Source organism: Oncorhynchus gorbuscha, linkage group LG06 (genome assembly GCF_021184085.1).
Source record: "Oncorhynchus gorbuscha isolate QuinsamMale2020 ecotype Even-year linkage group LG06, OgorEven_v1.0, whole genome shotgun sequence".
Classification (NCBI taxonomy): domain Eukaryota; kingdom Metazoa; phylum Chordata; class Actinopteri; order Salmoniformes; family Salmonidae; genus Oncorhynchus; species Oncorhynchus gorbuscha.
The window spans coordinates 98,862,036-98,878,229 of NC_060178.1; the positions used below are offsets into that span (position 1 = coordinate 98,862,036).

General features: G+C 45.7%; 1 protein-coding gene across 1 annotated transcript in view; it reads right to left on the reverse strand.

The window, feature by feature from the left end:
- LOC124038780 (serine/threonine-protein kinase WNK4-like) overlaps positions 1 to 16,194 on the reverse strand; it is a 105,014-nt gene that overhangs the window by 10,595 nt on the left and 78,225 nt on the right. Inside the window, exons 15-18 of the mRNA XM_046354846.1 lie at positions 11,845 to 11,899; positions 11,510 to 11,653; positions 1,803 to 2,803; positions 1,362 to 1,458 (exon numbers count right to left, since the gene is read on the reverse strand). Of these exons, the coding sequence (XP_046210802.1) occupies positions 1,362 to 1,458; positions 1,803 to 2,803; positions 11,510 to 11,653; positions 11,845 to 11,899 (1,297 nt within the window). The remainder of the gene's footprint in view (positions 1 to 1,361; positions 1,459 to 1,802; positions 2,804 to 11,509; positions 11,654 to 11,844; positions 11,900 to 16,194) is intronic.

The following is a 16,194-nucleotide window of genomic DNA, read 5'->3' on the forward strand; positions in this document are numbered from 1 at the left end:
TCCGCCCACAACCATAAGGCTCTCCAGAGGGTAGTGAGGTCTGCACAACGCATCACCAGGGGCAAACTACCTGCCAACCAGGACATCTACACCACCCGATGGCACAGGAAGGACAAAAAGATAATCAAGGACAACAACCACCCGAGCCACTGCGTGATCACCCCGCTATCATCCAGAAGGTGAGGTCAGTACAGGTGCATCAAAGCGGGGACAGAGAGACTGAAAAACAGCTTCTATCTCAAGGCCATCAGACTGTTAACCAGCCATCACTAACATTGAGTGGCTGCTGCCAACATACTGACTCAACTCCAGCCACTTTAATAATGTAAAATTTGATGTAATAAATGGATCACTAGCAACTTTAAATAAGGCCACTTTATATAATGTTTACATACCCTACATTACTCATCTCTATACCATCTACTGCATCTTGCCTATGCCGTTCGGCCATCACTCATTCATATATTTGTATGTACATATTCTTATTCATTCCTTTACACTTGTGTGTGTATAAGGTAGTTGTTGTGAAATTATTAGGTTAGATTACTTGTTAGATATTACTGCATGGTCGGAACTAGAAGCACAAGCATTTTGCTAAATTCGCATTAACATCTGCATGTGACAAATAACATTTTATTTTATTTGTTTCTTCATGTTTTCTGAACTATTTGAGAACTTTCCAAATATCAAACCAGTTGGAGAATATTCCTACATTACCAACTGTTTTATTAAATGTAACCATGTTTGAACTTTTAGGAAATGTTCTGTTAAAGTAATGAAATACCAAGAAAATCATGTTTTTTTTGTCAAGTTCCTTAAATGTACTGAAAATGTTCCAAAGCCAAGCAACTATCCTGCACCATTTCCAGAAAGTTGTGGGAAGTGTGTATGCAAAATAACCATAGGACAACCACGCTCTCACCAAGCTCTAAGAATCATATGGTTCTCAGAACGTAGCTGGGTAGGCCTTATTTAGACAGAATAAAACATAAAACACACTTACATAATAGAGAAACGGCCTCGTTGAGTGTGTGTGTGTGTGTGTGTGTGTGTGTGTGTGTGTGTGTGTGTGTGTGTGTGTGTGTGTGTGTGTGTGTGTGTGTGTGTGTGTGTGTGTGTGTGTGTGTGTGTGTGTGTGTGTGTGTGTGTGTGTGTGTGTGTGTGTGTGTGTGTGTGTGTGTGTGTGTGTGTGTGTGTGGAATGTTCACTCTGCATTTGTTTAGTGTGCTAACAAGGTCTGCCAGCGTCCGACCCGACCCGTCTCCTACCATCAACAGGTCAACAGTAAGCTTAGGTAAGGGCCAGTACAGTAGAATACAGCTAGAGTAGAGGTAGCGAGGGGAAGTCGCTGTGAATTCTACCTGTGTAACTGGAAGATACTCTGGGCTTGGGAACACTGGCATTCATCTCAGGCACCATTGGTCTGGACATTGGTGTGGTTGAGCTGAACGATGTTAACTTGGGAAAAGAGGAAGGAAACATGTAATCAATATTATTAAGAAAATTATTAAGAGAAATAAATCTATCTTTTCTTAATCAAATCAAATGTTCTTTGTCACATGCGCCGAATACAACAGGTCAACCTTACAGTGAAATGCTTACTTATAAGCCCTTAACCGACAATGCAGTTTTAAGAAAAATACCTTAAAAAAAATAAAAGTAACAAATAACAATGTTGATTACTTTTTTCCAGTAGGCTTGCAAAATAATTTCAGCTATGTTTCAGTGACCAAAAATATTCAGCAAGAATGACATTACTTGTCACTGTCAAACAGTCATGTAAGGACTAGTTGGTAACTTACTGTGCTCTCCGGGCTGTCTGGGGCCGAGGGGGACAGGTCAGACCCCGATGCAGAGCTGGACACATCAGACTGGTCCTGAGGAACCATGTAGGATCCTTGGGAACTATTCTGTAAATGGCTTAGGCGTTTGGAAGACACTGTTTGCAGTGACATCCCCTGTGGGTTCCTTGGAGGGGTGTTGTAGCCCATCATAGAGGGAGATATGTGGTTATGCTGCCAGCTGAGGTGTCTGTTTTGAGAGTACACAGACCCAGACACATCCCCCTGCATCTCTGGTGGAGTGTCGGCGCCCTGGTAGACACTGTGCTGTTTTCCTTGACCAGGCATCCCACCCTGAGGGTGGGGGACCTCCACTGGAGCTGTCTGGTAGTGGGGGGAGTAGATGGATGGGTAGCCAGACTGGGGGTGGAAGCCTGCTATGGAGGGCATCCCTTGGTTGGCCAGGCTGTTGGCAGGGATGAAGGAGTGGGCCATGCTCATCGCCATGGAGATCACATTGGCCAGGGAGAAAAGGGGCTGTGTGTGGGAAGGCCACATGTCGGAGTGCTGGGGGTGAGCAGAGGGAGACAGAGGGTTCCCCTCCCCGCTGTACTCTAAGGGGCTCGGGGCATCAGAGTGGTGGCCCCCGGAGAAGGCTGGGGAGTAAAGGGAGGGGAACATGGGGTTGCTGGCAACCCGTGTGAGGGGAGAATGGGCTGGTTTCGGGGAGCCGGGGTTCACTGGATAAGGGAAAGGGAAGTGTGTGTGGCCCATGAAGGGGGGCATGTGGTAGTGCTGCTTGGGATGGGGGTGCTGCTGCTTAGGATGGGGATGGAGGTGTTCTGGGGAGAACATGGAGACTGGGTGGTGCTGCTGTGGGTGGAGGTGCTGCTGCTGGGGGTGCTCTGGGGAGAACATGGAGGCTGGGTGGTGCTGCTGGGGTTGGGGGTGCTGCTGCTGGGGCTGGGGGCACTCTTGGGAGAACATTGAGGCTGGGTGGTGCTGCTGGTAGTGAGGAGAACCTGGAAGATAGAAACAAAACAGAACAATTTATGTTAGTGATTATCAAATTCAACTAACTTTTATTTACTGAGAGGGAACTTTATGTGTGGTGACAGATTGGTAGACACAAAACAACATAACATCACCTAACTCAGAAATACCACTTGTGTAAAAAGAATGCCTTACAAAACCTCAATGTGTTCTTTACAGTGTCCTCATACAAACTCTTATACCAACGCCTAGAGAACACCTTAGGTTGTAAAAGAGTGGGATACTGAACGAACACAGAGACTAGTCAATTACATTATTCTTGCTCCATCTCACTCAGATTTTGGATTGTTCCTTCTGCCCTACTGCCAAGTGACATCAGACATTTGAAACATAAATCCCTCATGTGCGCGTTCCTAGGAAACTATGCAGTTTTTTGTTTTTTTACGTGTTATTTCTTACATTAGTACCCCAGGTCATCTTAGGTTTCATTACATACAGTCGAGAAGAACTACTGAATATAAGATCAGCGTCAACTCACCATCAGTACGACCAAGAATATGATTTTCGCGACGCGGATCCTGTGTTCTGCCTTTCAACCAGGAAAACGGAATGGATCCCATGCAGCGACCCAAAAGAGGGAAACGAGGCGGTCTTCTGGTCAGACTCCAGAGACGGGCACATCGTGCACCACTCCCTAGCATTCTTCTCGCCAATGTCCAGTCTCTTGACAACAAGGTTGATGAAATCCGAGCAAGGGTAGCATTCCAGAGGGACATCAGGGACTGTAACGTTCTTTGCTTCACGGAAACATGGCTCACTGGAGAGACGCTATCGGAGGCGGTGCAGCCAGCGGGTTTCTCCACACATCGCGCCGACAAAAACAAACATCTTTCTGGTAAGAAGAGGGGCGAGGGCGTATGACTTATGGCTAACGAGACATGGTGTGATGAAAGAAACATACAGGTGTTATGCAGGTGAATGAGGACCCAAAAGCGACTTGGCGAAAACAGAGTCTTTATTCCAGTAAAGGAAAATAGGCAATACTCCTAGACAAATCGGAGCAGAAAACAAAACATAAAAAACTAATTCCACTCGTAGTGACGAGGACAGACTGGAGACTCGACCATAACTGTAGGTTGCCTCGGGAAGGCACCGACCGTAGCAGACTCAGACACCTGCTCACACGCAGCATCTGAGGGAAACAAGACACAGCACGGCGAACAATATACAAGGATCCGACAGGACAGAAATGGAAAACAAGGGGAGAAATAGGGACTCTAATCAGAGGAAAAGATAGGGAACAGGTGTGGAACGACTAAATGATTGATTAGGGGAATAGGAACAGCTGGGAGCAGGAACGGAACGATAGAGAGAAGAGAGAGAGGGAGGGAGAGAGAAAAAAGGGAACGAACCTAAAAAGACCAGCAGGGGGAAACGAACAGAAGGGAAAGCATAATGACAAGACAATATAAGACAAAACATGACAGTACCCCCCCCACTCACCGAGCGCCTCCTGGCGCTCTCGAGGAGGAACACTGGCGGCAACGGAGGAAATCATAGATCACAAACGGTCCAGCACGTCCCGAGAAAGAACCCAACTCCTCTCCTCAGGACCGTAACGAAAAATGATAAAAAGGGAAACTAGGGTACTACTCTAAAAAAAAATGAGACACGGGTAGAGAACTGAAAGCTTTAGAGCAAACAGGACCAAACAGGCCAGGAGAGTAACAACTAGGGACAGACTGAGACACAGCAAGGGCAGGAACAAGAACAGGAGAGATGCGATGGCAGGGAACAGACTGAGACCCAGCAAGACCAGGAGCAGAAGCAGAAAAAAAATTACCAGACTTATTCTGCGCGCAGTCGGAACACGCCGCCACGAAACGGCGCGTGTCACGCTCCTGAGTAGGCCACCAAAACCGCTGGCGAATAGAAGCAAGCGTACCCCGAACGCCGGGATGGCCAGCTAACTTGGCAGAGTGAGCCCACTGAAGAACAGCCAGACGAGTAGAAACAGGAACGAAAAGAAGGTTACTAGGACAAGCGCGCGGCGACGCAGTGTGCGTGAGTGCTTGCTTAACCTGTCTCTCAATTCCCCAGACAGTCAACCCGACAACACGCCCAACAGGAAGGATCCCCTCGGGATCGGTAGAAGCCACAGAAGAACTAAAGAGACGGGATAAAGCATGAGGCTTGGTGTTCTTAGTACCCGGGCAATAAGAAATAACGAACTCGAAACGAGCGAAAAACAACGCCCAACGAGCATGACGCGCATTCAGTCGTTTGGCAGAACGGATGTACTCAAGGTTCTTTTGGTCAGTCCAAACGACAAAAGAACGGTCGCCCCCTCCAACCACTGTCGCCATTTGCCTAGGGCTAAACGGATGGCGAGCAGTTCGCGGTTAGCCACATCATAGTTACGTTCCGACGGTGACAGGCGATGAGAAAAATACGCACAAGGGTGGACCCCATCGTCAGTATCGGAGCGCTGGGACAGAATGGCTCCCACGCCCAGCCCCGACGCGTCAACCTCAACAATAAACTGTTTAGTGACGTCAGGTGCAACAAGGATAGGAGCGGATGCAAAACGCTTCTTGAGGAGATCAGAACAACAATCATACGACCGGTGAGGAGGAAGGGAGTTGGCTCTGGACCGACTGAAGACCGAGCGCAGATCATGATATTCCTCCGGCACTCCTGTCAAATCACCAGGTTCCTCCTGAGAAGAGGGGACAGAACAAACAGGAGGAATAGCAGACATTAAACACTTCACATGACAAGAAACGTTCCAGGAAAGGATAGAATTACTAGACCAATCAAAAGAAGGATTATGACACACTAGCCAGGGATGACCCAAAACAACAGGTGTAAAAGGTGAACAAAAAATCAAAAAAGAAATGGTCTCACTATGGTTACCAGATACAGTGAGGGTTAAAGGTAGGGTTTCACATAATATACTGGGGAGAGGACTACCATCCAAGGCGAACATGACCGTGGGCTCCCTAACTGTCTGAGAGGAATGTCATGTTCCCGAGCCCAGGCTTCGTCCATAAAACAGCCCTCCGCCCCAGAGTCTATTAATGCACTGCAGGAAGCTGCCGATCCGGTCCAGCGTAGATGGACCGGTAAGGTAGTACAGGTACTTGACGGAGAGGACCGTCTAGTAGCGCTTATCAGTCGCCCTCCGCTTACTGATGAGCTCTGGCCTTTAACTGGACATGAAATGACAAAATGACCAGCGGAACCGCAATAGAGACAGAGGCGGTTGGTGATTCTCCGTTCCCTCTCCTTAGTCGAAATGCGAATACCCCCAGCTGCATGGGCTCAACACCAGAGTCAGTGGGGAAAGATGGTAGTGTCGGAGAGAGGGGAGACACAGTTAACGCGAGCTCTCTTCTATGAGCTCGGTGACGAAGATCTACCCGTCGTTCAATGCGAATAGCGAGTTCAATCAAAGAATCCACGCTGGATGGAACCTCCCGAGAGAGAATCTCATCCTTAACCTTAGCGTGGAGTCCCTCCAGAAAACGAGCGAGCAACGCCTGCTCGTTCCAGTTACTGGAGGCAGCAAGAGTGCGAAACTCTATAGAGTAATCCGTTATGGATCGATTACCTTGACATAGGGAAGACAGGGACCAGGAAGCTTCTTTCCCAAAAACTGAACGATCAAAAACCCTTATCATCTCCTCTTTAATGTTCAGATAATCGTTAGTGCACTCAGCGCTTGCCTCCCAGATAGCTGTGCCCCACTGCCGAGCCCGACCAGTAAGGAGTGATATGACGTAGGCAATCCGAGCTCTCTCTCTTGAGTATGTGTTGGGTTGGAGAGAGAACACTATATCACACTGGGTGAGAAAGGAGCGGCACTCAGTGGGCTGCCCAGAATAACATGGTGGGTTATTAACCCTAGGTTCCGGTGGCTCGGAAGACCCGGAAGTAGCTGGTGGCACGAGACGAAGACTCTGATACTGTCCTGAGAGGTCGGAGACCTGAGCGGCCAGGGTCTCAACGGCATGCCGAGCAGCAGACAATTCCTGCTCGTGTCTGCCGAGCATCGCTCCCTGGAACTCGAGAGTAGAGTAGAGAGAATCCATAGTCGCTGGGTCCATTCTTGGTCGGATCCTTCTGTTATGCAGGTGAATGAGGACCCAAAAGCGACTTGGCGAAAACAGAGTCTTTATTCCAGTAAAGGAAAATAGGCAATACTCCTAGACAAATCGGAGCAGAAAACAAAACATAAAAAACTAATTCCACTCGTAGTGACGAGGACAGACTGGAGACTCGACCATAACTGTAGGTTGCCTCGGGAAGGCACCGACCGTAGCAGACTCAGACACCTGCTCACACGCAGCATCTGAGGGAAACAAGACACAGCACGGCGAACAATATACAAGGATCCGACAGGACAGAAACGGAAAACAAGGGGAGAAATAGGGACTCTAATCAGAGGAAAAGATAGGGAACAGGTGTGGAACAACTAAATGATTGATTAGGGGAATAGGAACAGCTGGGAGCAGGAACGGAACGATAGAGAGAAGAGAGAGCGGGAGGGAGAGAGAAAAAAGGGAACGAACCTAAAAAGACCAGCAGGGGGAAACGAACAGATGGGAAAGCATAATGACAAGACAATATAAGACAAAACATGAAAACAGGAACTCAAATCCTTCTGTTCACCTGATTTAGAATTCCTCACAATCAAATGTAGACCGCATTATCTTCCAAGAGAATTCTCTTCGATTATAATCACAGCTGTATATATTCCCCCCCAAGCAGACACATCGATGGCTCTGAACGAACTTTATTTGACTCTTTGCAAACTGGAATCCATTTATCCGGAGGCTGCATTCATTGTAGCTGGGGATTTTAATAAGAAGGCTAATCTGAAAACAAGACTCCCTAAATTTTATCAGCATATCGATTGCGCAACCAGGGGTGGAAAAACCTTGGATCATTGTTACCCTAACTTCCGCGACGCATATAAGGCCCTGCCCCGCCCTCCTTTCGGAAAAACTGACCACGACTCCATTTTGTTGATCCCTGCCTACAGACAGAAACTAAAACAAGAAGCTCCAGCACTGAGATCTGTCCAACGCTGGTCCGACCAAGCTGACTCCACACTCCAAGACTGCTTCCATCACGTGGACTGGGATATGTTTCGTATTGCGTCAGATAACAACATTGACGAATACGCTGATTCGGTGTGCGAGTTCATTAGAACGTGCGTTGAAGATGTCGTTCCCATAAATCAAATCAAAATCAAATTTATTTATATAGCCCTTCGTACATCAGCTGATATCTCAAAGTGCTGTACAGAAACCCAGCCTAAAACCCCAAACAGCAAACAATGCAGGTGTAAAAGCACGGTGGCTAGGAAAAACTCCCTAGAAAGGCCAAAACCTAGGAAGAAACCTAGAGAGGAACCGGGCTATGTGGGGTGGCCAGTCCTCTTCTGGCTGTGCCGGGTAGAGATTATAACAGAACATGACCAAGATGTTCAAATGTTCATAAATGACCAGCATGGTCAAATAATAATAAGGCAGAACAGTTGAAACTGGAGCAGCAGCACAGTCAGGTGGACTGGGGACAGCAAGGAGCCATCATGTCAGGTAGTCCTGGGGCACAGTCCTAGGGCTCAGGTCCTCCGAGAGAGAGAAAGAAAGAAAGAAAGAGAGAATTAGAGAGAGCATATGTGGGGTGGCCAGTCCTCTTCTGGCTGTGCCGGGTGGAGATTACAACAGAACGTGGCCAAGATGTTCAAATGTTCATAAATGACCAGCATGGTTGAATAATAGTAAGGCAGAACAGTTGAAACTGGAGCAGGAGCATGGCCAGGTGGACTGGGGACAGCAAGGAGTCCTCATGTCAGGTAGTCCTGGGACATGGTCCTAGGGCCCAGGCCAGTTGAAACTGGAGCAGCAGCATGGCCAGGTGGACTGGGGACAGCAAGGAGTCATCATGTCAGGTAGTCCTGGGGCATGGTCCTAGGGCTCAGGTCCTCCGAGAGAGAGAAAGAAAGAGAGAAGGAGAGAATTAGAGAACGCACACTTAGATTCACACAGGACACCGAATAGGACAGGAGAAGTACTCCATAGCAACGATTAAAAATTTCCCTAACCAGAAACCGTGAATTGATGGCGGCATTCGCGTGAAACTGAAAGCGCGAACCACTGCTTTTAATCAGGGCAAGGTGACTGGTAACATGACCGAATACAAACAGTGCAGCTATTCCCTCCGCAAGGCTATCAAACAAGATAAGCGTCAGTATAGAGACAAAGTAGAATCTCAATTCAACGGCTCAGACACAAGAGGTATGTGGCAGGGTCTACAGTCAATCACGGACTACAAGAAGAAAACCAGCCCACTCATGGACCAGGATGTCTTGCTCCCAGGCAGACTAAATAACTTTTTTGCCCGCTTTGAGGACAATACAGTGCCACTGACACGGCCTGCAACGAAAACATGCGGACTGTGCAACTGGGTACTGGACTTCCTGACGGGCCGCCCCCAGGTGGTGAGGGTAGGCAACAACATCTCCACCCCGCTGATCCTCAACACTGGGGCCCCGCAAGGATGCATTCTGAGTCCTCTCCTGTACTCCCTGTTCACCCACGACTGCGTGGCCACGTACGCCTCCAACTCAATCATCAAGTTTGTGGACGACACAACAGTGGTAGGCTTGATTACCAACAACGACGAGACGGCCTACAGGGAGGAGGTGAGGGCCCTCGGAGTGTGGTGTCAGGAAAATAACCTCACACTCAATGTCAACAAAACTAAGGAGATGATTGTGGACTTCAGGAAACAGCAGAGGGAACACCCCCCTATCCACATCGATGGAACAGTAGTGGAGAGGGTAGTAAGTTTTAAGTTCCTCGGCATACACATCACAGACAAACTGAATTGGTCCACTCACACAGACAGCATCGTGAAGAAGGCGCAGCAGCGCCTCTTCAACCTCAGGAGGCTGAAGAAATTTGGCTTGTCACCAAAAGCACTCACAAACTTCTACAGATGCACAATCGAGAGCATCCTGGCAGGCTGTATCACCGCCTGGTACGGCAACTGCTCCACCCACAACCGTAAGGCTCTCCAGAGGGTAGTGAGGTCTGCACAACGCATCACCGGGGGCAAACTACCTGCCCTCCAGGACACCTACACCACCCGATGTTACAGGAAGGCCATAAAGATCATCAAGGACAACAACCACCCGAGCCACTGCCTGTTCACCCCGCTATCATCCAGAAGGCGAGGTCAGTATAGGTGCATCAAAGCTGCGACCGAGAGACTGAAAAACAGCTTCTATCTCAAGGCCATCAGACTGTTAAACAGCCACCACTAACATTGAGTGGCTGCTGCCAACACAGTGACACTGACTCAACTCTAGCCACTTTAATAATGGGAATTGATGGGAAATGATGTAAAATATATCACTAGCCACTTTAAACAATGCTACCTAATATAATGTTTACATACCCTACATTATTCATCTCATATGCATACGTATATACTGTACTCTATACCATCTATTGCATCCTTACGTAATACATGTATCACTAGCCACTTTAACTATGCCACTTTGTTTACATACTCATCTCATATGTATATACTGTACTCGATACCATCTACTGTATCTTGCCTATGCTGCTCTGTACCATCACTCATTCATATATCTTTATGTACATATTCTTTATCCCCTTACACTGTGTATAAGACAGTAGTTTTGGAATTGTTAGTTAGATTACTTGTTGGTTATTACTGCATTGTCGGAACTAGAAGCACAAGCATTTCGCTACACTCGCATTAACATCTGCTAACCATGTGTATGTGACAAATAAAATTTGATTTGATTTGAAAAAAATAATCCAGGCACTGAGTAATCCAGCCACTAACACGGCAGTCACTGAGGTAATCCAGTCACTAACATGCCAGTCACTGAGGTAATCTAGCCACTAATGTAAATTCAGATAGAAATATAGTTTGGGCAACACAATTCAAGCAGGCATTGTGAAACTAGACTGTACTGTGGCTGTGTCCAGCAGAGTACAGAGAGACAACAGGGGAAGGAGGAAGGGGGGATATAATTCAGATGGCCTCCAAATCTTGTGCGGTGGAAGGGGACGTTGTGTGTTCTTTAATTGACTTTAAATGCTTCCATCTCCTCCAGTGGGGGGGTATTTCTTGGAAAGAGGGGGAGTGGGATTGTGTGTGTGTGTGTGTCTGTATGTGTATGTGTATGCGTACATTTGTGTGTGCATGTGTGCTAGAAAACAGAAAACAGGCTGGGAAAGCTTATGCTTCACAGTGACTGCATTCACCTCTCGAAAAGAGGCAACAAGCTTCCTTCAGATGAGGTAATTACCTAACAGGCCCTGGGACAAGGCTGGCACGGCACCACTGAGGCACAAAACTGGGCTTTGAGGGAAAGGGGAAAGTTAGTCGGGACCATTCAAATGTCCTGACAATACTAAGAACGGGGTCTGAGGAGGGAGGGGTTTTTACGATGGTGTCGGGCCCGGTTTGTGTTCCACTGCCAAGATGAGGATGCATCCCAAATGGCATGCTATTCCTTTAATAGTGCACTACTTTTGACCAGGCTTTGGTCATGCCCTATAGGTCATAGGGTGTCATTTAGTCTGCAACAGTCCTCTCTCTGTGGTGAACAGTAAACAATGCTAAGTCTCTTCACATGGGCCTGTGGGGAGGAGGAGGAGAGCTAGGCTGTTACAGTACAGTACCTGGGGCGTTGTGGAAAGACTGGGAGCGTAATAGAGGTCTCCATGCAGGTAAAGTCACGTCTGCTGGGCTGAAGAAGTCTCCTCCATCAGCGGGACGTAAGGGAGAACCATGCACGGCTACACTGGGGTCAGCCATGCTGAAGTCTTGGGAGAACAGACAGATACAGACAGTCAGTCTCAGTCATTGAGATGGACATGCACATTGACAAGAAAATGCATGTCTATTTACCATACAAACCCTAGTGAACATACAGTAGGTGTAGGGAGGTTGAATATGAATAGAGACCAAGCAGCACAAGATGATACTGAGAAGAACTGAGGTTTCGTTTTCTTACCTGGTAGAGAGGAGGCAGACTGTGTCCGCTCCACAATGTGACTGTGAAGATTAGGCTGGAAGAGAGGACACAGATATACACAGTGAGTTAGAGATAGTCTGGTAACTATTTTAATACTTTTTAGCCAGTAGTTCTGAAAGTAGCGCTCACGTGCCAAAAGTGGTCCCTGAAAATTTCGTACTACATCACACATGAGCAGATATGTGCACCACATAATTTCTCTCTCTCTCATTCTGCTGTGTGTGCATATTGCTAGGTGTCACTCAAGAGGGGAGAGGGGCTGAAGCTCATTTGGCTGGAAAAGAACAAAAATTACATTCAAACTAATTGAGGGGCATAGGCCCAAGTGGTGGAAAATGTAACGAAAATGGCAGAAGGACCACAACAGAGAGGGCACAGCTAATACAATCAGAAGAAAACAAATAAAATGGGACACTTTGAGGTTAAACAGTAATTCTGCTCAAATAGATTATGCAGTTAATGTCATCAGAACTACTAAAAGTGAACAGAATTGACACATGCAGCCCAAAGCGAGAGGTTTAAAAAATATTTAGTAGTCGCCAAAGTTCCAGAACATTTCTTTAATAAAGATAAACATAGGACATAAACCCAGTGGGTTTGTTGTGAGAAGTCAGTTGCATTAAGGCAGGGTTATTTTAATGATGAGGCCCATTTGAATAACGACCCAGTTAGACAATCATTAACAACTATGTCGTGTTCCCATTACTTTGCTTTGGTTTAAATCTTTTAACCACCATAATCTGAACTAATAACTCATTTTAAACCGTCCTAAACAGGAACCAAACTAACGGTTCCACTAACGGTCTGTATGTAGCCAAACATAGCTGCTGCTCATTTTGGTATATGTACTGATGGCGCAAAAGCCATGACAGTGAGACATAGTGAAGTGGCAAAGTGCGTGCAAGCAGTTGCTCGCCATTTGGGTACACTGCAGCATCCACCAAGAGGCTCTTGCTGCCAAGGGAATGCCTGACAGCTTGAAAGACGTTTTGGACACTACAGTGAAAATGGTTAACTTTTTAACTTCTTCAATATAGGGGGCACTCTTTTAATTTTTGGATAAAAAAACATTCCCGTTTTAAACAAGATATTTTGTCATGAGAAGATGCTCGACTATGCAAATAATTGACAGCTTTGGAAAGAAAACACTCTGACGTTTCCAAAACTGCAAAGATATTATCTGTGAGTGCCACAGAACTGATGCTACAGGCGAAACCAAGATGAAATTTCAAACAGGAAATGCCCCAGATTTTGAAGGCGCTGTGTTCCAATGTCTCCTTATATGGCTGGGAATGCGCCAGGAATGAGCCTACACTTTCTGTCGTTTCCCCAAGGTGTCTGCAGCATTGTGATGTATTTGTAGGCATATCATTGGAAGATTGACCATAAGAGACTACATTTACCATGTGCCCGCTTGGTGTCCTCCGTCGAAATTATTGCGTCATCTCCAGCTGCGTGTATTTTTCCATTTGCTTCAGAGGAGAAATCCAACTGCCACTAATGATTTATCATTGAATAGATATGTGAAAAAGACCTTGAAGATTGATTCTAAACAACGTTTGCCATGTTTCTGTCGATATTATGGAGTTAATTTGGAAAAAAGTTTGGCGTTGTAATGACTGAATTTTCTGGGGGTTTTCTTAGCCAAACGTGATGAACAAACCGGAGCGATTTCTCCTACACAAATAATATTTTTGGAAAAACTGAACATTTGCTATCTAACTGAGAGTCTCCTCATTGAAAACATCCAAAGTTCTTCAAAGGTAAATGATTTTATTTGAATGCTTTTCTTGTTTTTGTGAAAATGTTGCCTGCTGAATGCTAGGCTTAATGCTATGCTAGCTATCAATACTCTTACACAAATGCTTGTGTAGCTATGGTTGAAAAGCATATTTTGAAAATCTGAGATGACAGTGTTGTTAACAAAAGGCTAAGCTTGTGAGTGAATATATTTCTTTCATTTAATTTGGGATTTTCATGAATAGTTAACGTTACGTTATGGTAATGAGCTTGAGGCTATGATTACGCTCCCGGATACGGGATTGCTCGACGTAAGAAGTTAAAGCAATGCCCCTGAACTCTCGTGTATTTTCTGCACTATGCAATGATATGGGCAGCGACCATGTAACACTTTTACAACATACAGAGGTGCACTGGTTATCAAGGGGCAAGGTATTGACACGTTGTTTTGAATTGAGAGACAAGCTTACATTCAGGTCATAACTGCATGATTTGCAATGCCAAGTTGACAATTCTATATGGATTCACATGATAGAACATGATACCTCTGCCTGTTCTCGGCTTTGTCACCGGTCATACGACGTTCTTTACTCAAGATCTCTTTCATGCCCTGCCTCCAGTCCACTTACCATTATCTGAACAAGAGAGACTCATTGAAATTGCAACAAGCGGTTATGTGAAAATTACATTTAATCAGAAGCCACTTCCAGATTTCTGTATTGGGCTAGAGCAGTGTTCGATCGAACCCCAGGGGTTCGGTGAGTCAGTCTCAGGGGTTCGGCGGAGGTCTAATTGACTGACCATAATTTTTACTTGTCTGACCCCTTGCATGATGACGAGTTTCTCACACGACTGGCCTATCGGGGTGATGTTTTTTCTCGCCTGAATGATCTGAATCTAGTATTAAAGGGACTCTCTACAACTATATTCAATGTGTGGGACAAAATTGAGGCTATGATTAAGAAGTTGGAGCTCTTCTCTGTCTGCATTAACAAGGACAACACACAGGTCTTTCCATCATTGTATGATTTTTTGTGTGCAAATGAGCTCAATCTTACGGACAATGTCAAATGTGATATAGCGAAGCACCTGAGTGAATTTGGTGCACAATTACGCAGGTACTTTCCCAAAATCGATGACACAAACAACTGGATTCGTTATCCCTTTCATGCCCTGCCTCCAGTCCACTTACCGTTATCTGAACAAGAGAGACTCATTGAAATTGCAACAAGCGGTTCTGTGAAAATTACATTTAATCAGAAGCCACTTCCAGATTTCTGTATTGGCTCACACTGATTTGCAGTAAATATTCATTATTATGTTTTTGTTTTTGTGTGAAATTCATGTTTGATGATTTTGTTCTTTCAGTGATGTTGATAAACGGTTCATGTTGTGTACCAGTAAAATTTTTGTATATTTTATTTTTTTTATGGAACTGGTGGGGTTCAGTTCAAGGTAAGCTAGAGTATCTTGCCTTGGCAAATCGCGCTGTGAAGACACTGATGCCCTTTGCAACCACATACCTATGTGTGAGTGGATTCTCGGCCCTCACTAGCATGAAAACTAAATACAAGCACAGACTGTGTTCAAAATTATTTAAGACAGACTCTCTCCAATACAATCCAACATTGCAGAGTTATGTGCATCCTTTCAAGCACACCCTTCTCATTAAAATAGCCTCCAACATTCTACTCAGCAAACTGGATGTAGTCTATCACAGTGCCATCCGTTTTGTCACCAAAGCCCCATATACTACCCACCACTGCGACTTGTATTGTAAGGGTTTTCCTGTGGTGAAGTAGAAGTGGACCAAAATGCAGCGTGGTGGTTATTCATGTTCTTTAATAAAGGAACTAGACATGAAATAACTAACAAAACAATAAATGTACAAAAACCTAAACAGTCCTATCTGGTGCAAACACAGAGACAGGAACAATCACCCACAAACACACAGTGAAACCCAGGCTACCTTAGTATGATTCTCAATCAGAGACAACTAATGACACCTGCCTCTGATTGAGAACCATACTAGGCCGAAACATAGAAATACCCAAAACCTAGAAAAACAAACATAGACTACCCACCCAACTCACGCCCTGACCATACTAAATAAATACAAAACAAAGGAAATAAAGGTCAGAACGTGACATGTATGCTCTCGTTGGCTGGCCCTCGCTACATATTCGTCGCCAAACCCACTGGCTCCAGGTCATCTATAAGTCTTTGCTAGGTAAAGCCCCGCCTTATCTTAACTTTAAGCATCAGCTGTCAGAGCAGCTTACCGATCACTGTACCTGTACTGTACCTGTACACAGCCAATCTGTAAATAGCACACCCAACTACCTCATCCCCATATTGTAATTTATCTTCTTGCTCTTTTGCACCCTAGTATCTCTACTTGCACATCATCATCTGCACCTCTATCACTCCAGTGTTAATGCTAAATTGTAATTATTTCGCCTCCATGGCCTATTTCCTTACCTCCCTAATCTTCTACATTTGCACACACTGTACATAGGTTTTTCTATTGTGTTATTGACTGTACATTTGTTCATGTGTAACTCTGTGTTGTTGTTTTTGTCGCACTGC